The 26,933-nt window shown below is 41.3% G+C and overlaps 1 protein-coding gene across 6 annotated transcripts in view; it reads right to left on the reverse strand.

Annotated features, from left to right (window-relative positions):
- The window catches only part of foxp2 (forkhead box P2), a 90,195-nt gene that overhangs the window by 35,823 nt on the left and 27,439 nt on the right, over nucleotides 1-26,933 (reverse strand). For 2 of the 6 annotated variants that reach the window (XM_056748613.1, XM_056748609.1), the window contains exon 4: nucleotides 15,972-16,149. In XM_056748613.1, the coding sequence (XP_056604591.1) occupies nucleotides 15,972-16,139 (168 nt within the window). In that variant the 5' untranslated portion in view covers nucleotides 16,140-16,149. Of the gene's footprint in view, nucleotides 1-15,971; nucleotides 16,150-18,990; nucleotides 19,079-23,142; nucleotides 24,298-26,933 lie in introns of those variants that run through there. The other 4 variants (XM_056748610.1, XM_056748611.1, XM_056748606.1 and 1 more) reach the window with 4 other exon arrangements.

Consider the following 26,933-nt stretch of genomic DNA (forward strand, 5'->3'; position numbering starts at 1 on the left):
CATACCTTCTTCTCTAATGTCACATAACAAAGCAGTTATAGACTATACAGATTTTTATATTTAGTCTTGCATTTAGGGTCGAAGAACTGAACAAACCAATTTATTTCTTAAGTCCACCCACAACACCCTAACAACCCATGGCATCACTCAGACGCCATGGCAACCACTCACAGCATCCTAGCATCACAATATCAAAAGTCTAGTTTTACTGTATGCACGTGTAAGGCTAGTACAATTCCTATGTGTCGAAAACACAGCGTTCTACATGAATACTGATACATGTGTTCAAAGCACCACTGAAGTTTCATGTAGACCGGAGACAGAGGTGCACGAAACAAGACGAACGCAACAAAATAAATAAAGCAACATTAACAACACAATAACTTCACAGGTGTCTCGTCTGTCTGGGAGAGGAGCGTGAAGGTCGAGAGGTTGGGAAGAAAACCTATGGTAGACGGAGAATGACACTTCTCCAGTAGAATCAAGGGCTTGCTTTATTTTCTGCCGCTTGCCGGTATCCATGACAACAGCTGCCTTGACAGCGTGTGCATATGGCACTGCTCTGCCAGCTGGTGAGAACAATGTTTGAACTAATGCATTGAGATGCTGAGCAAACAGGAGGAGAGAGAGAGCGAGGGAGAGAGAGAGATGGGGGGAAAGTTGCCACGTCTTAACCCTTTGGGAAGACAGCCACCCCTGATCAATTATGAAGAGACAGGGGCGAGGAGCTGCCACTGTCTGTCTGTCTGTGGGGTAAGGAGCCAGGCTCTCCAAGCTCACGGTAAACAAACACAACACTGTGGCGCTGGATCCTAACAGCATCGATCCGTCTCCTCAGACGCACACACACACGCATAAACCTAGACCTAGACCTTGCAATTTAGGAGATACCGGGGTGTCAAGAGCTCAGTCGACTTCTGATCACCTCCCTGTTCCATCTTTGAATACCTTATACCAAACTAAATGTAAAGAAAAAGAATAAAAGTATGTTCTATTAAAGATGCTTTTCTCATACATTATGGCTTGATAAAAGGTATTTTCATAGAAAGTTTAATGTTTTTTAGCATCTTGGGTAAACATACAATCAAAATGGATTTATTGCAAAAATGTATAATATGCAAGAAAAAAGATTAAAATTTTAAATAAGTAAATAAAATGAAAAAATAAAAGTACATAGTTCAAAAAATCTGTTAGAAATTGTAAACTTATTACAATAATTTAATAATCGAGCTGTTGGGTACGATTTCGCAGGAAATGTCAATATGACGTCATTGAACTTGAACCCACAAAAAGAAAAGAAACTGATGCAAATGTCAGGCTAATTATGGATCCAACACTGGTCTAGAAGAACTTCCTGTTTCAAAATCGTTTGAACAAAACACAACCAAAAGGACATTTATAACAAAATCAAAATGTTAAACGAACATTACAATCTATATATAAATGTAAGATTTGAAAATAAAATAAATAAAAATGAAACCAGAAGTGCTTCTGGACCAGTGTTTACATCTGGTGAACTGGTCTACAACTACTTTTAGTAGCCCACTAAACCATCAAACCACATTCATCGCAGAACAGGACCAAGCGTTCAAGCATCACAAAACCTCATCTTCTAAAGTTTATGCAACAGACTTCAACAAAACAAGTTTCCAAGCTTCATGTGCCTAGTTATTTGCAGATGTAAATGATGTATTTATTGATTAGTTATGGTGCATGCGGTACGTTCTGATGCATGAGTGAGTTATAAGTAGCATCGCCATGCTTTGGATTTCAAGTCATTATCAGAGAAGCAGAGTGGATGAGATTGTAAATTGCGGGAGATTTCACGCCCATCCAAGCGGTGACTGTGATTGTGTGGCTTTAGGGGACAGCTAATGGCTTTAGCACAACAATTAGCAGAAGGAAATGTTTATCTGCGCCCGATCGATACAGATTCACTGTCCTCTCATGAATAAAGGGCAAAGTCAAAGAAGTCATTCGATACGTAGTAGAGGTCAAGAGAGTGACGCTTGCTAAAGCTCATAGTCAGACACGTTAAATGGCTTTTCCAATACCAACCCGGAAGAAAACCAATCGACCTATTTGCTTATTAGAGAAACACACGCTGAAGCATTTCAAGCACCTGAAACTTACTTGGCTTCATGGTATTCCATGAGTTTCTTTCATCCGCAGAACATAAAAGAAGATATTTTGAAGAATGTTGATAACCAAATAACATTAGACCCCATTGACTTCCATTGTATTGGCGCAAAACTACTGAGAGTTCATTCACAGGATTTTAAAGAATTGAGGGTGAATAAATACAATTTTCTGTGCCAAAAAAAATCCTTATTAGTGACAGCAAGTTACTGATATTCAACCTCGTGCAAAAATACCCACAATGCAACACAAAGACACATTAGATGCTTTCTATTACAACAAAGCGCAAAACATCCAATGAAGTTCCGCCGGACGACTGAGAGCAGCAGACACCATCCTCTTCCTCATGCTTTGCTTAGCTTTTCTATAAATGTTGTTGCCGTGCTGAAGAAATGCGGTCTCTCATCCATTAATGCACACATTGTATAAACAGCACAAAGCGTGGCATTCTTCAGAGCTAGGATCTCAACAAGAACCCATGCTGGAGCGTAAATAACAAGGCACTCAGGAACATATTTGATTTTGATATCTATCTCTAAGGGCCGAGAGAAAAGAAAGAAAGTTGAACAGTCTGCTCTATGATGAGAGCTCCAAAGACACAAACACAAGCTTGTAAGAATTCGTATGAAAATGCGATTCCGCCCAATTTGATCAGCCGTAATTGCTTTCTGGTGGAAACACGATACGCGTCACTAATATACACAACGGAGGAAAGAAACGTGAATGTTTATACAAGAATTAATGGCTGATAGACGTAAGAAACATATGTCCGTTTTCCCTTCGCCGCGCAGTTTGTGTTTAGACGTATTACAGATGTATTGGGGAAATCAACACAATGCACCTTTGTATGATTATCTCCAATGCAACAAGCATGAAATACGTTAGCACCTAGCCACAGCTTAGCATTACGAGGTTGTTAAGAATTCATCTTTGCTCAATGGATGAATTGCAATGTTGCGTCCTCAACTGTGACCGAATGTATTCAAAGAAAACACAAACATTACAAATCATGGCGCGAATCAACCTCCCGGAGGTGGATTTGTTTGGAACAGAAACGGGGAAATGACGTCAATGTTTGCGAATGTCGTGACTGATATCATATGCGTGTCGTGAACTTTGTACTTTTGTAAATTAAACCGAGACACATTATGTGGCTAATTCATTTGGATTAATGTTTCTAGATTGCAAATAAAAGCGTGTGCACTACACGGTTAGAAGATCTCTGGGTCGAGTATGACACGCCAACAAGCGCAACAAGACAAAGACAGAGAGAGCGAGAGATAGACGCGAGAGCACAACCCTTATCAAGCCGACAAAAAACAAAGGACAAACAGTTTAAGCTGAACAAACAAACACAACTGATTGGCCGCTGGACGGCGAGTCCTGTGCAAAGATAGGGCCCCGCTTTCCACGGCAAAATATTGACACCATATCTGTTATGTAAGTGTGTTTAGGACACAGAGGTCTGATGAGGGTCCAAGACACTCATGAATAGAAAGCGTGGCTTCAGGCAGGGATTTCACAAACAAGATGTGTGCTGAGGACACAGCACCCCGTCTTGACTGACAGCTGCACGGCGTTAAAGGTCCGTTTGAACACGACGACGACGGGTCGGTCTATGGAAAGTGTCCCAACCTCTGTTGTGAGGAGGTTGACTGACACGAGAGCAGAACAGCCGCCTTTTATCAAAGGTCATCCAGGCTGTGATATGTGTTTGCGCACCAGTCGGCCGTGAATCGGTCTTATCTCTGAACGCTGAGACCACGTCTCTTTATAGAAAGAGTTTCTATTAGCGGCCATTACGCTTTTACAATAAAATAAAATAAGAATTGCAATAAAACACAAGATCTGAATATTCAAAAAAAACAAATAGAATAGACTGAGATTCTGTAAAAAATCTAAAGAAATCTGTTTCTCTGTACATTTGCAGTAATTTAATTTTACATGCACTTTTTTAAGATGTATTTATACATCAGGGCAATTCCAGCGTTAGGGACATGACATGAAAATGCTCAGAGAATGAATTTGTTTCGATTATATTTAAGCATCTGTTTATTTACTGAACCCTTGTTATAGTCTGAACGTCAAAAAATGTCAGTCTATGAAAAATATGTATATTTAAAAAATGGAAATAAACTGTGTATGGAAGTGACGAAAAAAGGAAGCGTTTTTTGGGAGACGATAAACTTTGTAGGATTTCTGTAAAATAAAATGCACAATCCTGAAGCAATAATACCCAATGTATGGAGAAGTGATGCCTCTTTATAGAACAAAAAATAGTTACTTTATATTCATTTTCATGTGTCCATTTCATGTGTCCATTGACATGACAATCCGGAAAATGGCTCTTACCTGACTATGAAAAATAATGCACTATAAATATAACAAATGCTTTACAAATTTAAAGAGAGATCTCACATGAGTGTCTGAACCACCAAATGTTAAAATCTGTGCTGTTACCATAGTAAAAACCTCTGGTGATTTTTTTTGTGGTAAGGTTGGAATTTTCACAGAATTTCCCATCTGTAAATACATACACATATTTCTTTGCTATTCTTCATTATTTAACTGCAAACAAGAATTGTAAGTGTAAGAATTGGCTAAATATGAAAAGGTCCATCCATTCGGCAGCTGTGCACGCGACGGATAAAATAACTCAGGAGATCTAAACGACGACAATAAGACACCACACGTCCATGATCCATGCGTTTCAACAGACAAATAAAACATGAGAAGGGGTGAGAGAGTTATTGTGGAGTCAGACACGCTGTGTTTTTCCTCTGAACGCGATACGTCTTAGACAAGAGAAAAAGGATGTGGGAATAATGAGCGTTTTCATGTATGACTCAATAAATCAGCGTTGTGTGGAGCTCACGGGTCGGTCCGCCGAGACGCTTCTCAGCTGCAGGGCCGAGCGCGAGCTAACCAGCAGAACAATGGGCTTCTGTAAGCTACTCTCTATCTCTCTTTTCTTTCGCTACGCCTTTCATTCTTTTTCTACCTTTTCCCTCTCAATCTCTGGCTCCTTCTCTTTTTTTCTGGCTCGCCGTGTGTCTCGCTCGGCTCTTGTTTATTGATTCTCTAGATTAAGAATCCCGTGGAGAGGGATTTTAACACACGGCCATAAAATTATTTTGGGGTGTGCTTATTTGCCTTTCCCTTGCATCTATTTGGCCTGTGTCTGTAGACAATTATGCCTCCCCAGCCCGGTCTCAGGTGCTAATAATGAAGGACAAATAGAATCCTATGTGTAAACTTCCCCTTCTGATGAAAATTTATATTAACTTTCTGCCACTGTAAACACGGAGGCACCGCTCAGCCCTCCCTCGTGAGTTCCAGATGAATTCTGTCGTTTCTAGCCACGGAAAGCCAGGCGTTTACGCAGGGGTGGCGGGGACAGACAGATCGACTTCGTTGTGTAACCTCGCACTTATTATTTCAAGAGACAAAACACCCGTCTGTCCGGCCCATCGGGGTATGTGCGTGGCCATGTGTGCATTTGACTGTGTGTGGAAACGCAAGCTCTCATTTTGGGAAACGGTGCCAACAATAACAGGCCAAACAGAGCTGGCTTCCATCGGTCGCTGCAACCACAAACATTCATACACTTCCCACCTCCTGCAGACACGTTATGGATGGTTCTCGCAAATCCACGCCACAGCTTTGCACTGGGGCACGTATAATAGTTTACAGTACTGCCAGCAACCTGTGGAGGGAATTAGACTGTAGGGGCCCTGAACTCAAAACAACATCTGTATCCCATAGAAATGGAGAGACAAATAAGAGAGAGAGACTAACTTAAGAATGCATTTTTTATTACAATTGCTTAAGTGTACTAAACTTCAACTACATACTTAACCTTCACACACTTAAGCTACTACACAGCAATCCAACAAATAACAAATATGCTTGATCACTTTCCTCCTAAGATCCTAGTAACCATCACCTCCTAACCCCATCTCAACCTTCATAAAGATGCTTAACCGTTACGAAGCGCGATTCCCTCCTCCTCTCACATGTAGGACAGACATTGTTTCTACACATCCCACCGGCTCCTGTACTTAAATTCGATCTCTCCTTGCTTCTCGGCGGCCGGCTTTAGTAAAGCTCCCCCTTTCAACCGCTGTATATCATCCGGGTTTAGATACTTGCTTTTTTTCCACTTGCTTTTATCTTGCTTCACACTGCGTTTCTCAAGCTTGCGGAAAAGAAAGGCGGCGGTATTCACTTACGCCGTCAACACGTGCTAGGTCAACCAACGAACGAGGAAGAGAGAGGAATGGCAAGAAAGTAAAGAAGCATGGGATTCCTAGCGTGCGCTTGGTTTCCGTTTCGAGTGATTATGATCCGTGAGTTTTTCGCAGTTCCGCGCCACCGAGCGTCACGCGGCCGGAGGAATGCCTCTTTATAAATGTTGCAGTGAGAAAAAGCGAGCCGCGCTTCATTTACAGCAATGCCGTAGGAAAAAAGGAGCGGTCCAGAGAAAGCTGAAGCTTTTGTCGGAAAAAAAGAAATCGCTCACGGTGAGGTGTTTGTTGACAAGAACTTATTAAGGAGCTCAATCCACAGTCCACAGCTAGAGTCCCGTCAACAAAAGGAGCGTGAGTGCAAGTGTCAACAGCAATACATGCGACCGCGGCGGTAAATAAACTCTAAGCATCTCGTGCAGACGCTCTGTGGGGGACAGAGGTGCAGGTGACTGATACAGGTGATGAACTGTAATAATATGAGTGAGGCAGGTGCAGGTGTGCTGATGGTGTCTATTGGTTGCATTTTAGTGCGATAAACAAAAAAGGACAGAAAAGACGCTCACAAAAAAGTAGGAATCGAGTCAGGGAAGATCACAGGCCTCCATTCATGTTATCCATATTTATACTGAACAGGCCATGAGTTGAGGAAAGCACTGCTCAATAAAAGCAAACCATAAACAAATCAATGAATGTTTTGTGTTTAAAGTACAAAAAAATGAGAAATGTTACCTAAAAAAATGAGTAACACTTTAGTAAAGGGACACATTCTCACTATTAACTAGTTGTTTATTAGATGCTTATTTTTAGCATATTTGCTGTTTATTAGTACTTATAAAGCACATATTCCCTAATCCTACCGTATATCTAAACCTAACAACTACCTTATTAACTATTAACATTATTAGCAACAAATTAGTAGTTTACTGAGCGAAAAGTCATATTTCATGGTTTAGTTATACCGAGAATTGGACCATAAAATGTCAGGTCACATTTTAAATAACAATAATAAATCTAAAAACATAATTATTTTTTATATATATTTTCTCTAAAAATTACACTTAAAATTAAATCTACAATTGATAAAAAACATTATTATTTTATTTTAAATATAGTATTATAAATATCATTTTTTATAATAATTTCATTTATAATTAAATCTACAATGAATAAAAACATTATTATTGTATTTTAAATATATTGTTATACATCAAAACATAATATAATTAACATAAAACAAAAAGCTATATAATAAAACATTGTTTTGTATTAAAACAAGCCAAATCTATGGATGTTTGCCTCCATTTAGATTGTGATAGCGTGTGATTGTGTGGTCCAAGCTAAGCTCTTTCTTTATACCTACGAGGTCGACAAGCCGCTCTGTGACCTTCGATGTAAAGCTCACACCCTTTATTATAGTGCGGTTAACCTCAGACGGCCTGTTGTGGTCCGGTGGTGTGGTTTCTGCCTGCATTCCTTCACCGGAGGAATATGAGCTCTGCACGGGCAGAAGCTGCAATCCAACTTCTCCAAAAAAGAGCCAGAACCACTCCAGGTGAAGACAAACTATTGTTTTGGGCCCTTTTACCGTGCGCCCGTTTGATGGATCTCCCCGGCTCATCTCAATGAGCATCGGGTCGCTCCTCAGATCAGTAGAGTTAATAGCATTACATCTCGCTGGTGGAGGGCCAATGCAACTCAGTCAATCCCGTCCGCTGATGGAGCACTGGGGCCCCGGGCCCTCCTGGCTGTGTGTGCCAGCGATATGCGGCGTTTGTCTTGTGAATATTCCAATTACGCTGCGTGCCTGACCTTTTGAGTGAGCCGGGCTGGGGTAGAGTTATCTTCCCTCCCGACACGCAGCGGCTATCAGTCAAGGTTTCAGCGAGAGAGAGAGAGAGAGAGAGAGAGAGAGAGACAGATATGCTCTAGAAGGGTTTCAGACTGATTACAAAGAGCTATGGATTGTTACAGCAAGAGAGATGTGAGACACGCAGTGATTAAGATGCGTTCAATGCGGGCCGTGCCCAAGCGCGTATAATCGCGGAGATAAACATATGTGTTCACTCAAACACGTCCACTCTGTGTATTCATATGTCATGTATCAGCGCCGTAATCAGCCGGGCTGACTGCCTGACTACTCTCACTCCCGTAAACAAACCTCGAGACGGGCCCGTGCGCCTTTACGGGACGAACAAAGCGTGAACGGAGTCATACTTTCGGAGCTCTATACCTCGCCGCCCCCCAAACAGCTCATCTACATCTCTCATTGAATCAAGAATGGAAATTCTGAAGAAATGCTTCTTTTTCAATTTCATGCTGAGCTAGCTTAACTTGCCGGACGTAATTTCTCCTAACAAGAAAATTCATCACAATGTCGTTCGCTTAATACCACCGTGAGCAAACCCCCACGCTTTCTCACTCTCCTTCGGTCTCTTTTTATGCTTCGATATAAGTCGACAATTACATCGGGTTTTAAAAAAAACAGTCCACATCCAAAAGAACAGAGCAACATAAATGCACAAAACAAACATGAAATATATCATATAATTTGCCTAATAAACCTATATTTATATAAATATATATGAGAATATAAATCAATCTTCCCGGCCCTTAGCACCATACTCCTTAAACGCTGTAAAAACTAAAGGTCCGATTTCTACTTAAACTTCTCTAATCTTCAGATTTCTCTAAAGCGACTGTATCCGAATTGCGACGGAGGGTACGAACGAAAATACCTCGCGGGCAAATTCATGCATCAAATAACTTCTGGTAAATACCTTGAGCAATAACAATCACATTTCAATTGAAACGGAGTCGCATTGGAGGATTTAAGCGTGAAAGCAATATCAGCTTAGCGTCAAATCAAGCATGGAGCCTGGCGTGCAACGTTAATTCGTGTTTTGCATACGAAGACGGCGTTGCCTTATCGCTGCGCTGCCTCACGTCATGTGTTAAGGGAGTAAGTTCTCTCTCTGCGCTCGATGTAACTCTCGGCTAGTGATGAAGACATTTAGGCCAAAATGACAGCGATGGAGAAAGGGGATATCGTGCATCCTACATCCAAGAAATATCACCCGCGGACACGGACTGGATAAGTGACATGCGCGCGTTTCAAAAGCCTCTTGTGTATTTGCGAGCCGAGGACGGGCTTATTTACAGCATTTGTTGGAAAGCCCTGAAGAGCCGCGAGCTGAGAGGGACTCTTACATATGTATTGGGTGTCTGGGGGCAGTGAGCTATGAGCAGGCCAGACGCCACTCGTATGATCTCTCTCTCTCACATTATGGAATTGAAATATTCAAGTGGGAGAGTGGCAACACCTGACTACATCGTGCATAGTAAACAGAGAGCGATGGAGAGAGAGCGTTGGCAACCGCAGACCTCCAACTCCTTAACCAGATTTACATCATTTTAATATTTGTTCCGGAAAACCTTTACATACAAACATCCCCGGGCAAGCGTTTCACGGGCTGATTTGTTACTATTCATGGATAAAGCAGAGAGAAACTGTAATACTAGACATGCTTGTTAAATTCACAAGGCTCCAAAGCTTCCTCCTAGAAAATCCTGCCTCTTGGTTGTCAGCTTAAGATCCCGGGCATCTGCATATGTGAGCTTTTTAAGCTCTGTTAAATGGTTTGTGGTGTCACAGGCTGTCAGAGACTGAAAGTATGAAGTCTAGAACGCTCGGCTTTCAGCCACAGCGTGGTTTTACTGGAACTCTAATAAACTCTTTTTTCCAATCACCTGCTTCGACCGAAACCTTCCGTTCGCTCCTCCGCACCACACAAAGGTCGGCCGGTGAACTGCGTTACCCAAAAACACCTGCAGTGCAGTTTGATGAAGTAATCCGGAGCGAAAGTACACGACTTCAAGGCTTGTGCCTTGAGGGCCGTTTATAGATTTCAGCACCATTAATTTCCTCTGAAAGGGCAGTTAGGAAACATCAAAACTGCGGGAAATGAGAGGACTGAAGTGCTCATTGATTTCGACCGGGCCACTACTGGAGTTTTATTTACACGGAGGTTAAACGTAATTGCCGAACCAAAGCGGCTAGTCAGAGCTGTGGCCTAGTGGTTAATCCGCTCGACGCCTGGAGCCGTGGCGGCCCATCGATTTGTCTTCTCCTTTCTACTATTGTGTCAATACAAAAACAGGCCATAACACAACCAAACGCTAAATAAAAATGACGCTCAAAAATTATTTTCAGTTTTTCTGGATTTACTTTTTATATGTACGTGTTTAAGTAAAATTATGTTTAATTCTGCGAACTAGTGATGTGTTTCAAATTCCAAGTGAAAATATTGTTCGATTTACTTTTAGTTGCAGATAATTTCAATCTTAATTTTTGACAAAAGATGCAAGATGGCAGATCTCGAGTATGTAAAGAAAATAAGTTGATATTCGTGTATAAACAAAACAATACTGATGGTTTTCAGTTCAGCATAACTATTATTTTACATTGCTGTTGAAAGGAATGAAGTTCTGACTTCTATCTCTTTTCTACTTTCCCCTTTTCTAAAAATTGTATACTGTGGTAGGCTTTATGAGACCCGTTTTCTTTTATTTTACTTATATATTTTTTGTTGTCTTTATGTTGTTCCAATTTCTTCCATTGTTTCTCTCATCTGTAAATCACTTTGGATTAAAGCGTCTGCTAAATGACTAAATGTAAATGTTTGCTTCTGTTAAAATTCACCCAACCATGGACTGGAATTGGCACATGCAGAAATGCTGAACTCAAATGGGGTGGTCTCTCAATTTTTTCCATGACTATATAAATCTAAGGCTACATGTGTGTGTGTGTGTGTGTGTGTGTAGATGTTCACACCTTTGAATGCTTTCACCTGTCTCCATCACCCCAGAGGCAACCAAACCTGCCATAAGGCATAAGCAATGGACAAGAGTGTTTGTTTCCAGGAGATTTCACTCTTGATTCCCTCTCTCACTCTATCTAACCGTCCTGTCCCTCTCTCTCTCTCTTTCAAAGCCGCGGCTTGACATTTCGCCGGTCTCTGGAGAGGCTGATGGGAAATGGAGTTACTACAACAGGCACACTGTAAATTTCATGCAGCTACATGGCACGAGGCCTAAACACAGATGACCACCGCTGTATACGAGCTCTGCGTGGCGATAACGTTCACCGTTGTCTGGAGACTCGGAGCGGCTCGCACCGTGAACCCTGTATCTTGGCGTGTCATCGGGGGAAACGTCACGCCTGTACATGTCAAAGCTCAACGTGTGCGGACAGTTAGATGTTAAGCGCAAAATTGCATTTATAAACCATTCCTTAAATGATTTTGTTGACCTGTTTTTCTACCTCTTGTGTCGTGATTTTTCAGACTGGTGTATAAGTGGGCTGGACGTGTGTGTTATTTACACACTGTAGTGTCGGCACGGTGTGATAAAGCTAATGAGGTTCTTTGTGCTGGAGTGTAAATGAGACCGTCACCTCGCTTTCGCTATCTGCACGGTGGAGACTCCAGGGGTGATTACTGCTTTAAATTATGCTCAAGGGCAAAGCGCCATTTGCATCAGAGGGGCTTTTATTTGGCTGATGAGCGGCCGCAGCCGTCATCACCCTGCCTGAAATGTTGCGCCCGCAGCTCCCGGTGGACAGCGGCGGGGGGAGGCGGAAGCGAGACATGCTGTTTGTGTGGCATCTTTGCGTTACTTTGTTACCGTCCTCTTGTGAATGACAGCCAATGGACCCTCTGAGACCCCCACCGCCCCCCGCCTTTCTCTTCTGAACGCAGTGTGCTAACGTGTTGGTGGGGTGATGATGGGAGGCAGACTCATTGAATATCAATTAACGCCGTAGTTTTTCTATGCTTTTGTTTATTGCACATTTGTGGATGTGGATTTATTTTGTATGTGAAAAACAGGTTAGAAGGAATGAGGAAAACGAATATCACAAGTCATATTTAGATTATTCGCCATCTTCATGCGAGTCTTCCCAAATGGCCCCTTTAGCAGCGAAACTACCTCCGATTTCATTTGCTCGTATGCCTAGTAAACGGGGGGAAATATGGCTGACATTGGCTGTCAGGCTTCTCATCTTAAATTCTCCTCAAGCTAAAACGTCGGGTTAATTGCTGTCATTTTTACGCCGGGCCAGTGACTTACACAAGGCTTCCTGTAACAATCGCTGCGAGCGGGGACACTTAAATGAACGGTGTCCTTTGCATTTGGACATGACATTCATAAATCCATACGCGGGTCTCGCAAATAAGCACAGCCTGTGCTGACTTGATTTGAAAACAATGTGGAGTAAAAAAATGGAAAATATCCCTACAGCCAATCAAAACCTTGAATGTTGTGACACGTAGAAAATCATACCCATCAAAATAAAGATTCTGTCATTTAATAACCCATTCTTGTGTTAAAGGTGAATTTTTGGACATTGTGGAAGTGAATGGTGACCAGTGCTGTCCTTAGTCCCCATTCAATTTCATTGAAAAATTAATAAAGAACATTTTTTGCATTTGAAAGTCACACAGGTTTGAAACGAAAAAAATATTTTTTAAATATTATGCATGTGTGAGTAAATATTAATAAAATACAAATTTTTGCGTGAACTATCCCTTTGAATTTAGTTTCTTTAAAATGAAATGGATTTCACATGACGCTCCAAGAACTGAGGACTTCCTTTCCAGACAGGAAGTTCAGAAGCAGAGCATGAATACAAGCACCACAATAAATCTGTCAAACCCACCACAGATTATTAAATCACATCGAATCTCCATTACATCACGTCACATTATCTACAGATCAATAAAGACCTCCCTGTATACACACGGCGTAATAAATATAACAACATTAAAAGCTCATTTAACAACGACCTGAAATCAATGAAGTTCAAGTCCCCAGGAACCCAGAACTCACAAGGTGGTTTTCTCTTCCTGTCAGAAACACGGAGGACATATAGTGCTGCTATAGCTAGAAGGTTTTTACGCCAATCAAATTTTTTATTTAAAAAACAATCATTCTAATAATATCAGAAGGGGAAAAAAGACACAACAAGCCCTAAATAGTTCGGCTCAAAAGCACAAAACCTTGATCAACCAAGAAAATCACCACTTGTTCTCTTCTTCTTAAACCCTGATATGTACTTAAGGGCACTGATGCTAAATGAAGAACAACACATTAGTTTAAAGCAAAAAAAGATTACTTTTTTTGGATCCATTCATTGCATTTAACGCACACAAAAATAGCCCGTTATTAAGCGGATGTGCAGGATTGTGTGAGTGTGGCGTGTGTGAGAACCGTGCAGGAGGTGTGTGAAGTTAACAGCACCTGGACTCCTTTTAAAAAGCCTCCAGAGGCCTGTTAGCTGGTCCACTCATTTCAAGGGTCTCTCTCTCTCTCTCTCTCTCTCAGCGAAATGCTGTCACTCTCTCCTCTGTCTCTATGGCACTTATCTCGGCTCTCTTCTGCTTACACAGCCTTTCTCTTTCACTGTAAGTGTAGACTATCTACAGACAGATAACACTAAATCTATTACGCAGCTCGACAGAAAAATAATGAGAGGTCAAAAAAGAATTATTAATAATTGATGAAATTAAACTTTAAATAGTAAATATAAAAAAATATAAGGGTATTACAAAACATGATAACTATAAAAGCAACAATAATAATTTATAATCATTTAAGTGATTATTATTGTTTTTGTTATTGTATAGAGCAGTATATTAATAATTCAAATTATCATTATTAATCATATTAACTTATAATTTCTATTGTTTATTAGAAATTGTATCTCAATATTTACTGAAAAACTACGAATTAAAAAAACACAAAACTAAAATAAAAATAGAGCCTCTGCATACTAATTCTCTATCACTTCAAATAAATACAAGCAATTAACAATACGTTTTAAAACAATTAAATAAAAATGTCTACGCAAAAACAAGAGTATATTTTTACACAAAAACATTCATCTCGCACACACACAGATGAAGTGTACACACATTAAAACAGGAGTCAGTAATGAGAAAGCGGGGGGTTTGACCTCAATCAGACGAGTGCGTGACAGAGAGAGAGAGAGAGAGAGAGAGAGAGAGACAGAGAGAAAAAGAGATACTTATATACTTTTATTTATTTTTAACTTAATCTGTATTTTTGAATGTTTATATTTAATTTTCCTGAGCTTTGGCAATGTAAAATTTTGTTTTATCATGCCAAAAAAAGGTTATTTTAATCTTGAGGGAATGAGAGAGAGAGAAACGGGCGATGTGATGATGAATGGGGGGGGAGAGGCTGTGAGATGGGGGTGCTGTTGTAATCACCAGCTGGAGAGGGTGGCTGTGGGACGGGGGGTGTTTTGGGGGCCCACAAAGAGCCACAGGACATAGTTCACCCAACAACACTGATCCAGTCTAACCCTCACGCCCACAGGCTGCATTCACCAGTATACGCACAAAAACATTTGATATTTACGAATACATGAAACAGACTAACTAAAAATTATAAAGACAAAAAAGCCAAATATAAAAAAAGTTAAAAATTTAAATAAATGTGGTTATTGACGACTGCAAAAAACTGCAAAACTGCAAAAAAAAACAAATATAAAAAATGACAAACGCATATTTTAAAAAATTCTCAACAAGTACATTCAAAGTATTTTTGTATTTTGAAAGAAACATTCACATGGCAACCCTAAGTTTGTAATCATGAAAAAAAATGAGTAAAGAAATAAAAGCTTTAATAATCCCAATCACTCAAATGCTGCCTTAAAACAGTGAAAGATCCTGAGTTCACAAACACACACTAAAGTGAAACGACACGATCATGAGTGAACACACACCTCCCAACAAACCACACACACCGCATCGCCCGTAGTTTGTCCCTGAGCTCGACATGACCTCTGATGCCACTCTTCTGCTGAGCTGTCAAAGCCTTCGTTCTCCAGATCGACACGCAAAACATTTCTCTGTTTTTCTTTTTCAAAGTCCTACTAAACACCAACAAACCCACCGCCGACCTACCAGCACCTGTGCACACAAGTGTCACAGAATTTACACCAAATGTATGTCACACATGACTGAGTTCTGAGCTCACGACTGAGCTGGCAGTAGACGAGAATGCCTGTGCCGTACACATCAAATGAGATCGCCCTCTAGTGGATGCTCAAAACACAAGCTTCACCATCTACCCACACTTACACAAACAGCATGCGGGCTCCGTAATTCACACCCCTCGGTCACACACTTCCCTCACGCAGGCTCCGGCATCAACCATCAACGGCACCTCTCCAAAAGATGTCAAAAACACACAACCACTCGGTGCCACATCCACTACACAAAACCAGTTCACAAGATCCTTGCAAACTTAACCTTAAATACACAAAACACAAGATGCACACCGGAAAAAATCATACCAAAATGAAAAAATCCAAATCCAGTCTAAATACACAACAACAAAGGGTGTCAGTCACAGAGCTGTCTACGTGAATCTAAACCTTGTGTGAAAGCCAGCGAGCGAGCAAGTGAGAGAGAGAGCGTGAGGGGGTGAGAGAGAGAGAGAGCGAGCGAGTGAGCGCGGCGGATGACAACGAGCGGGGGGGAGAGAGACGCAACTTACCTGCTGTTGTTGCAGATGCATCAGTTCGAATGCGCTTACTTCACTGCTTGTCTCCCCACTTGATCTTCCATCTCTAATGCCAGCATCTAATTGGCTGGTTAGGCTGCTCATTCCATTTTGACTCATTGAACTGTTGCTTATTGTCTCATTGGCCGACTCCTGCATCATGACTTAATACCTAGAAGTGATTAAGAGGCACCGTTAAGGCTCTTGTTACAAAACCCTTTTTGCCTCCTAAAAGAGGAGGGGGGTAAAGAAAAAGGAAAAACGGTGCGAGTAAAAAGGCTTTCCATTATCAAGCCCTGCTCCCTTTGCAAATTAAAGCATTTAACGGGGGGGAGGGGGTGGAATTATGCATTCACTGTGTAAATGAACAGATACAAAGAGATGCACAGGGTTCTCTCTACCATTTACTTTTCTTTTCTCAAAATTCGCCTAATGCATTTTGTTTGTTTGTGAATGCTTTTCTTTGAATCGTATTGATATGCGTAAAAAAAAATGCGGGAATCATTTTCAAAGGAACATGTTTGAAATGTAACATGTATGAAGGCGTCTTTGATTTTTCCGCCAGCTTTTCTTTTCCTTAGCTAACAGTGTTCAAACGTCCTAAAATATCCCTCATCCTGACAGTCTTCCAGCTTTGCGCCGCCTCTCGACTGAATGAAGTTGCTTAATGACGCACAGCTAATCATGCAAAATTAAAATTTGGTACAGGAGGTGAAGGGAGGGGGGAATTACAAATCACACGGGTCCTTTCGGTGATGAACGATATAATGGTCTTTTCTTTTACTCCGAGCTAAATAAAATTTGCCTGCTAGCTAAATGAGAAAAAGCTTATGTCACAAATACAGTAGTCTCTCTTTTCCTTTTCTTTTAATCACATTTCAAATATTCATCATTTTCATAAGTTTAGTGCTGTCCGGAGAGCTCAATTAAGATTCCAACACCAAACATTCATTTTTACACTCGCAAATAAATGAAAGACATTAAATTCATTTTCCTGCCGTCTATTAGATATGAAAACAGGGGAGAGAAGTGGGAGCAAAAAACTCTTTCGCGAATATCACTAATGATTGTGCTAAAAACAGCATAAATTATGCATATTACCTCTTCTCCGGTAATAAATGTTTTATCATTTTCCCTGCATAAATGCTCTGTATGTTCACAGGAGCCCTGCCAAGATCTGTAGAGACCCTCGCGATAAATAAAAGAACTGGTCCGACCCAACAAACGCATTTCAAGGTGTGTTCTGCATACCTAATTCACCCACAAGAGTCTCCTTAACACGCACTCTTCCTCATCTGTTCTGTCATTCACATAAGCATCAACCCCCCCCCCTCCATTCCTCTTAGAAAATTACAACTGTCCGTTTCATGATTTCTCACATTTCACCGCATTAAAATATAAACAATATTAATTACAATAACGGCGGAGACGTCCGATATAATATCCCTAATCTGTGCAATGTTTAAAGGGGATTCATTTTTAAGTAACGGTTTCATTTATTTCCGTGACAGTTCGGCCATCCTTCTTTTCACAGATTAAACGCATCAATTTTGTCACCTGCTCCGCACGGACAATTAACAGCCCTCGTTGAATGAGAGCGTACAGTAACTCGACAGCCGAGCGACGAGAAGAAACGCCGCTCATCAAACGCCCCCGACACAACAAAGGAGTGTTCTTCAAATCTGCGCCTGATTTTTACGTCTGTAAATCATATTTTACATGACGGTCTTAACAAAAAATTCTGAATGGTGTCCAAAAGTACACCACCTAACCAGAATGGACTGGGAAGACATCGGCACGGTCAACAGACGCAAATAACCCTGCAAAAATCATCACACCGAAAGAGAGAACAGTGTGAGGCCTGCCGAATCTCTACGAAAGAAACACAAAGCTGCCATAGAGATTAGGGGACTAATAAGTATTCAAATTAGGCATAAATTTTACATGCCCCCGTGTTTAAAATATTCAGAGAAGGGGCGCTTGATTGCCTTTCCTCAAATTTTATGAACAATGTAATGGAGTGTTTTTTAATGCCAAAGGAGAAGTGTATAACTTGCAGATATAGTAAAAAAAAGTGATGCTGGTTTAAGATGCTGGACACCAGAAATTAAAATAATTTTTATTATGCATGAATTTCTTCAGGAGACAGAAAAAAATGAAACACTTCTGCTTCGAAGTAGAAAAAATGACAATGGACATTTTTCCTCCCAATTTAAATTCGGGTTTAATGACGCGGAATACTGATGCTGTCATTATAGAAACACACATTATTAACACTGTATCCTCTAAATCCACATGATCCACGAGCGGCGTGTAGGTGTCTAACCGATAAAGTAATGCTCATGCAGATATATGCAAAGCGTATTCAGGAAGATCAGGTGGTTCTTTAACCTAATGACAGCGGTGAGATAAATTAATTAGCCATCTGAAGACAGCATCCAAATCTGCCAATTACAATGTCAATTAGAAACACATTCCTGGTTTGCCTTCGTTTCCACACCGTCCATCGGACCAAGAGGTGGGTGGAGAGGGAGGGGGGGTGTATGTGTGTGAATGACACTGAGTGATGCCGGAAGTGTGTGGTACTGTACCGCTTGAGAGAGATGGACAGAGAGAGAGAGAGAGAGAGAGAGAGAGAGAGAGAGAAGCATGCACCCCAAATCTGTCTTTGTTCATGTTTTGTTGGACCCCTTTTCACTTCAAGCAGGCACATTGACCCGTGGGGCTAACCACACTGTCTTAAAAACAAGCCAAAATATTGACAGATGTGCTCATCTGTGTATGACTCCAAAATCAAGTTTCCCGATAAAATAAGACGAGGTCTTGAAAAATTGTGTCTGTGTGACCAATTCTTCGAATCGATGTGATAAACATGAAGCTTGCAAGCTGTTATAGCCCATAACATCAGATGACAGTTTACGGGGACATTGTGATTGCACAGATTACACATAAACGAAAAATGAAAGCACAAAAAAATGACGGCCATCACATTTCTATTTAATAACATTTTTACCTGAAAATCTTCTTTGTGCAATAAAACACATGATTTGGTGTTGTTAAAGCGTCTTTCTCTTCTGCGAGAGTCTGTGTGTGTGTGTTTTAAACGCTGTAACAGTATCGCACTTGCCATTCCTTTCAGTCTGTGTAAATGTTTGCTCTCGAACCGTAGGCTGTGCAAATCTGTCCTTTTCATCAGGTTAAAAATCCCAGACAGGATCCTGACGACGCATTAAGAGGTACGCCTGTGATTTCGGGTGGGTGAGTAAAGAAAGGCGTGTGCGAGGGAGACTTACAGACCAGATGTTTCTCATACACGCGCTCTTCTCATCACGTAAGAATAAAGTTCCTCACGCTCATTTGCAAAGGCTGATCTGATTCTATCGCCACAAACGCTCGGATGACACAAATCTATGAGCTTCTGCTCCCTCTGTAGGGATAATTCAAACAGAAACCACTAACAAAGTGACTGAAAAGGGGCTCCGCGAGCTGCGACCGTGACAGAAAAAATTCTCAGAGGCGCACCTCATTTTTCCCCTCTCATAGAAATCAGGTGATAGAACGTTGAGACCTGAAAAAACAGCTTGATGATTATTTCAGGGAGGCATCGGAAAGGCAAACTCCGTGATCCAAAAAAAACCTGTCATTATCGGCGCAAGGCTCAGGTGCCAGAGATCCTCGCATTGCAAGGAAGAGAAAAAGACGGGAAAAACACGAAAAATTACATTTCACAGTCGGCTAGTTTCGCCCTGATTCAGTTACCATTTAAAATAATCACAAATTCTGTGCTCCACTGAAATTAATTATCATTGGCATACGTTACAATGCCTAGAAAATAAAGCAGTGCAGCGTCTCGGTATTCTCAAACATTTAACAGTCGGGAATACTTCATAAATCAAAACGCCCGATTTCAATCGTTTCAAAAACGGGAGCAGGGGTGCAAAATAATGACGTAAAGTTTCATTAATTCTGTGCATATCTGCTATACGTGTGCACTGAACAATGATATATTTTAGAAAGAGACATTAAAAATGCCGCTGAACATCAAAAAGGAGCAAAAAAAAACCACAAAACACCTCTTGAGTTGAGTCTATAAGGGCCACCGTACACATAGTTAATAACTCTCTTGATGAAATATTACAGATCCCTTCTTCTCAGCATTTCAAAGTGATTCACAATGGACCAGATTACAGGAAGAAAGAAGTAAGGCAAATCGTATTTATAGCAGCAGTTAAAAAACGAAAAGGGAGTATGAATACATCGCTTTTCAGGATTAATAGTATGCAAAGTAAGAGAATCAAGCGTTGTTATCTGAGGTAAAATGAGAACACGTTCAGAAAAACCACAGCTGAATTTCAATTCCTCCTTTCTGCAGGGCGGTCTGTGATTCAATTCGTTCGACAAAGAATGTTCAGAACTTAATTCTGTGCCATTTACATTAAAAGAGAGAAAAAAGGGACAGGCGGAAAAAAGCAAGAATAGGCAGAGAAAAAAGCATAAAAAAATCTGTTAATAGGAACACGCAATAAATCTTTGACAAGACGTGAAATAAATCCTGTGCACGAAACTGTATAATTCATAAATGTAAAGCAACACTGCAAACTACACGGATGTCGGTTTTGGACAAACGGCACATTCAGGAGGACAGCAGCATATCAGCTCTCGGTTTCATTCTCCACTTATTTCCATTTAATTCAAATTTTTACCCAGCAAGCACCTCCCTCCCCGTGACGTTATCTCATCGAGCACTCGCTCCGTTCGCATTTCGGCTAATTTCTTTAATTAACTCAGCCCAGCTAATCACCAGTAATTGACCTATAAAAGTAGGAGGCCCAATTGTCTGCTCCAATCATCTTTGGCAAGAGGCAAGGTCTCTCTCTCCCGTCTTCTTTAGTCTCCCTCTCACGCTGCCATACCCCAATTTATTCATCTCCTTAGACTATTTACCTGAACGCATATTTCATTTCGTCACTGCATTGTTCCGCCGCAATTATCCGTTGTGACACTGGCTGCTGTTTTTGGCACGGGGAGGGGGGCAGTTGCGTGGCGAGATTAAAAGCTGGGGGGTGGAGGGGGCAAGTGTACTTGCCCCTGCCCAGCACGGAGAGGTGCTTACGAGTTCTATCGAGGTGACGGCCGCGTTAACGACCGGGACGGCCCCGCACGGTGCAGCCACACAGACGCGGCGCCTCGGAGACATAGCTCATGGTGACGTTTCCAGTTATCTGAGGCTGATTAGGGTCATTATGTCCCCTGCTCTGATTTATGTTGTCATTGTTTCGACTCAGTCCTGCATCGATAGATCTTAATGAATTGGTAAATAAGGGCGAAGATTACACTTGACAACACCCTAACATTTCTCATTCATACCAGACATGATTTATGTAACCATTTAGGGCGGTAACAGGCGAGATTGGTCGAGAGAAAAATAATCTTTCCAGAGGAAAATTACCCAAGTCTGAAACCTCGACAAAATAGATAATGGGCAGTCTTTAAGGAGACTTAGTCACAGACCAAGTGCTTGGATTGAAGGGTTCTCAGAAGTGCATTCAAAGCTGCTCTTATAGGACTTTCAAATTGATTTTTCTTAAAAATCCAGCCGCGCACACGCCATCATCTGCATGTCCAAACCAGAGGCCATGAAATCAATAGATTAAAAATTAACCTCTTTCCAACAAAGACGAACTTTGATATGCAAATATCGACTCGAGAAGGTAGATTGCGAACTAGCACAATGCATAAAAAAAACAAAATTACAAATCAATCGCTCCTCCAAGACTTCACACCTCCACAGAAGAAATTCATTTGCATTTTTTAATAGTCTGCTATTTCAATTATTTAATTTTCAGGCGTGGAGCCGGTCGACTCATTTTGCATTAAAACAGCAGATAAAAAGGCTGATCATCAATGAGCAGACGCAGGGCAGGAGATCCCGAAGGGTTGCGGAGAACAGAGAGAGGAAACGGAGAGAGTGACGCCGACTCGTCTCGTACCGCATCCCCCTTCAAGAGCATGCAAATAAGGCCGCGATGCTTAAATGCATCATTTATAGGGATAATAGCGGCATCATCATTACGGGACTCAAATTAAATTACATCACAATTAGCATAACAAAGTGATTGGTTAAACTTTCAAAACAAATATCCGCCTGGGCTAATGAGCGGTGTTAATTGGTAATAGGTAAACACAAGTTTTAGTTAAACAATTTTAACAGTATTTATTTTAATTGCTTTATTTTGACAGGGTATAAAAAAGATATTAAAAAACTGGATATCACCGAGGGGACTTGCAGAATGAAACAAAATAGGTAGCATTTAATTTTATTGCTCTAAATAAGCTATTACACTCAGACTCTGGAGAACAATGCAAATCATCCATCCTGTGAACGGAACTGGTCCAGTTTTCCATGTGCACTAATCATGTTGCTCATTATACATCAGGGTATTAAATTATAAAGAAGACCATGTCTACATTCCAACACAAATCAGTATAAAAACTTTGCCCATGCTAGCCCAATAGCAGTCTTCACTCGCCCTTATGAATATTTAAGTAAACAAATTATCTGCCCGCCTTTGATAGGAATAATTAGTACTGGAGGGCTAATCATTGTACTGACCCCACCTCCAAAATGGGACAGGCTCTGTGAAGTTTTAAATGAATGTAAAAACCTAAAATACAAATCTTAAAAAACATACACACTTATGTCTTATAGCCATTGTACAATTATACTCTTATTAAAAAAAAAAATACATATTCACGTTATTTAATTGCCAGTATAAATAAAAAAAAACATTATTTTCAGCTCTTGATTTTGACAATTTCCCTAAAGCACACCGTAAAACTCAACGACTCAAAATTCCTAAACACGGAGGACACTTGAAATAAAATCATCCACAAAGTCAAAGCGCTATGTTCTCCAGCACAAGAACGCACGCCCGCGCGCGCTTAGCCACGCGCACGCACACACACACCCGCGCAAAACCACATTCATTATCGTCATTGCCATTATCACCAGCAATTAACCCGCTGATGAAAGCAGCCCACAAACGCAACCGGAGCCTTGAGCAATGGCAGAAAAAAGTGAAAGAACAAGAGACGCGCGGACGGATGGAAGAAAAGAGGAGAGCAGAGAAGGACGGATGGATAAATAAAGAGTTGGCTTTATTACCTGCAGGTGAGCGGCGTGGGGCGGCGGGCTGGAGAGGGTGTCTCGTGGAGAGTTGCCGGCAGCGGAGAGCGTCACGGGAAAGTATGCGCGTTTATCGGTGTCATCACTCCAACTGTGTTTATACAGACTCGCATCATAAACAAGCGCCTCTTTGGCCCCGTCCCTCACGCGTCGCTCATGCATACTTAAACCAGCAGTGCACCCATTAAAAAAAACGACCCCTATCTCCTGACAATTATTCCTTCATCTCCACTTGTCACCGAGCAATTACGAGAGCGCGCAGACAGGGCCCAATAGGAGACGCGGGGCTTTGGAGAGCCGAGCGACCGGCCGAGGGGAGGTGGAGAAAAAAGTGCCAAAATGGAAATGTATCGCCCTGACCTGGACCTTTTCTGTCTTTCTGTGACCAACTGGAAATAATAAGATCGATATAGTGTCTTCGAGACGTATCCAAATTATTTCAAAATCAACCACTTAAGGTGCGCGGCTGTTATTGCTTCGCGTGTTTTCTGGACATTCTGATCTCAAAATGCTCTTCAAAAAATGTGTCCCTCTCCTCTACTTTCTTTTCTCTTTTTTTCTCGTTGTGAACGGAAGTCTTTCGTCCTTGGTGAGTGAGTTGCTAAGTGTGTGTATGTGTGTGTGTGACTCCGCGCTCTGCGCTGTGCGCTCCCTCACAGACTGCGCGTACAGCGGGGCTGGGATCGCGCTCCGTCGGGCGCCCCTCGCAGTTCTCATTTGAGCGCGCAACCGCGACACGCACACACACACTTTCTCGCATTCTCCTCTCTCTTTCGCATGCGCCTGCATTTCGGCTCCGACAAAGAGGGATTTAACACACACACACACACACACGCAGTTCGGAGGACGTCCTGACTCCTTAAAACACCCCCGGAAAGGTAAGTGCATGCATGCTTTTTAATCCTAGCCCTGCTCTTGTTTGAATGGGATTAGCCAAGGACAGCTCCGCGCGCGCGATTTCTCACAATAATGTGTCCATACACTCACAAAAATGAGCAAGCTTTATCACAAACAAGAGCCAAACTGAACCTTGCAGAACAGAGGGAGAAAGTAACCTACCTTTTAAAGAACAACAGACAATCCCAGTACCTGAAGGTAGACTCATTTGAAGGTATTCTTAGAAGCCTTGAAGCATTAACTTGCATCCAAAATGAGGAATAAAATGCCACAGGAAGGCAACAGCATCAGAGCAAGAAAAAAATAGAAGGGGGGCAAGAGGTGGGGGGTACGGTGGGAAAAAAAACTAGCTGACGTTCACTGTCAAAGCCATCATCAAAGAAATATTTACAGCAGTATTTACACGAACGGCATCTCTGCCCGACCACGTCCCACACCCGTGGCATTTTACGCCTGTAATTAAAACAAATCAGCCAGACCTCTGATTGTTTTGGCACCCGAGGACTAATCGTACACAAAACCAGGGGTTTGATTGTCAGGGTGGGTGGGGAAAAAAGGGCACTTTTTTTCTATCTTGCAAGTGGAGGATGGAGTGTTAGTTTACAGACACTTCATGTGAAATAAATAAATATTTTTAGATATAACAATACAAACTAATAACAAGTAAAAGCAATAGTTTGCAGGTACACTCTATAAACATTTTTTTCATGAGAAGCAAAACAACAATGAAAGCTTTTTCACAATTTCTCCCACATCAGACAAATATCACAAACACATTTGTCACTACAGATGTGAATCACATCTCACATTCAATTACTAACCATAATTAAATCCACAAAGCACCGATCTACACACAAAAAAACCTGCATAATATCTGTTGCACTGTAAACAGTACATGGCATGGAGCGCTTTCAACTAATGGTGTTTGTAAAACCTTTTGTATTTTTTCCCTCACTTGGTTTCTCTCGCCCTGCATGCCACAGATGTTTTCCTTCGTAGCTCCGGCAGACAGGAATCTACTCGCTGAGACGAAAGCCACGCTCTCCCCCAGGAGACGAGTACAAAGGCCAGTCTGCACGCGGCAGATGCAAACGCGAGTCCATCTGCTACGGGCTCCCCGTCACCACGCTGAGATTGAAAAGTGAGGCTCGTGTGGATGCGTGGACGCCGCTGGAACGTGAGCGAGGGACCAGCTGCTGGTTAACGGGCGACGGCGGCGCACTTTAAACAAATGAAGAAGAATTACAGCAGACTGATTTAAAGCCTTTTTATATGAACCGAATTGAGTGTCAACCCACTTGTACAATCAATTAACCTGTTTTACAAGTGTAGACGCTAAAAACGAAGACGCACACACAAACACTCATACTCGGATCACATTAAACAAGAACTTTCATGTTGTGCACAATCCACCCAAGCCAAACATGACAGATTTATTTGGTTAAAGATCTATCCTCCAACGCATTGTACGATCGGTTGAACTCAGAGCGCTACGCTGGCATGATACAACAGGCTCTGAATAGCACATTATCTACCAGCTCCACTGGAACATATTTTAACTGTATGATATCATTAGAAAGCGCTGATCGCATGCCAAGAAATGTAACCCGACGTTTCTGGCCTCAACCCTGACGACTGGGACGAGTGCTGAATGAGGAAGTGTAAAAGGTTACCCTAGAAGCTACAGAAGGCCCCCGGTCAAATAATACGTCACCCTAAACGTAGGACGTTTACTTCTCGAGACAAACATGAGCAGTTTCTCACTTAATTCTCTTTTTTCTCATTTCACAGGGCTTTGGATTGCCAAGGTCAATGAGGACAGACGATTCCACCGGCGGCTCTAAAGCGCACGCAGAAAAAAGTGTCAGGCTGTGTGTGTGTTAGGGGGGTTAAGCAAAGGGAACGCCGGTGTGTCTCCAAGCGATGGCAAAATTTCCATGGCAACCCCTCTAACTATTTATTTTCAATTAAAGCACACAGAAAATGCCCTGCCCCGAGCCAGCAGAATGTGTCAAGAGCCGTCTGTGAGCTCTGTGCTTTTGAGCAAGATGCTTACATGCCGGTTCAAAGTAACACAATCACACCTGATCTACATCCTGCAAACACACTACTGAGTACTTACAAAACGAAAGACACAATTCATCCCCAAATTAACCCTATGCATACTGATAGACTCATTATCAGCCAATAGTAATAGCGCCCCCTCCTGTCAACTCCAAAACCTTTCCAAAATATAAAAATCACTGAGAATTTTGGTGTAAAAACTTTAAATAAAACATCTAATTTGTTTTAATTTAATTGCACGGTGCATAAATTGAGGCTCAAAAGCATTTGTATTTTTGGAAAAAATCTGAATTCAATATTATTTACAATGATTATTCTTTTTTACAATTGAATTATTTAGTAAATGACCGGCTTTCTTTTATGACAGGCATGCAGACTTGCACTTAAAACCTCACGATTCATGTTATCCCATTAGAGAATGTCCAGAAGAGCATCTTGTGACCTTTCGCAGAAATAAAGCACGCTTATAAATACGAAATTCTAAAATATTTCTTGGTCATTTTATTTCACATGTCAAATATCAATATTTAGAGTTCATTTAGATTTTGAATTCAAGATTAAATATTGACCATTAAAATGGATATGGGCAACTGCTATTAAAACAACAGCAGATTAAGGCACACCAATGTTACCGAGGCCTTCTAAAGCCCATCTTCCTCTGGAGAGAATCTTACTCTCGGACAAATCCAATTCAATGGTATCAAGCTTTATTTTTTGTATCTGCATCAATCATTAAAGAACCAATGTTGACCACTAATTAAAATATTAATTTCTATTCAAATCACAAATCATTAAGCTACTATGATGGT

The sequence above is a fragment of the Triplophysa dalaica genome, chromosome 5, assembly GCF_015846415.1.
Source record: "Triplophysa dalaica isolate WHDGS20190420 chromosome 5, ASM1584641v1, whole genome shotgun sequence".
Taxonomy (NCBI): domain Eukaryota; kingdom Metazoa; phylum Chordata; class Actinopteri; order Cypriniformes; family Nemacheilidae; genus Triplophysa; species Triplophysa dalaica.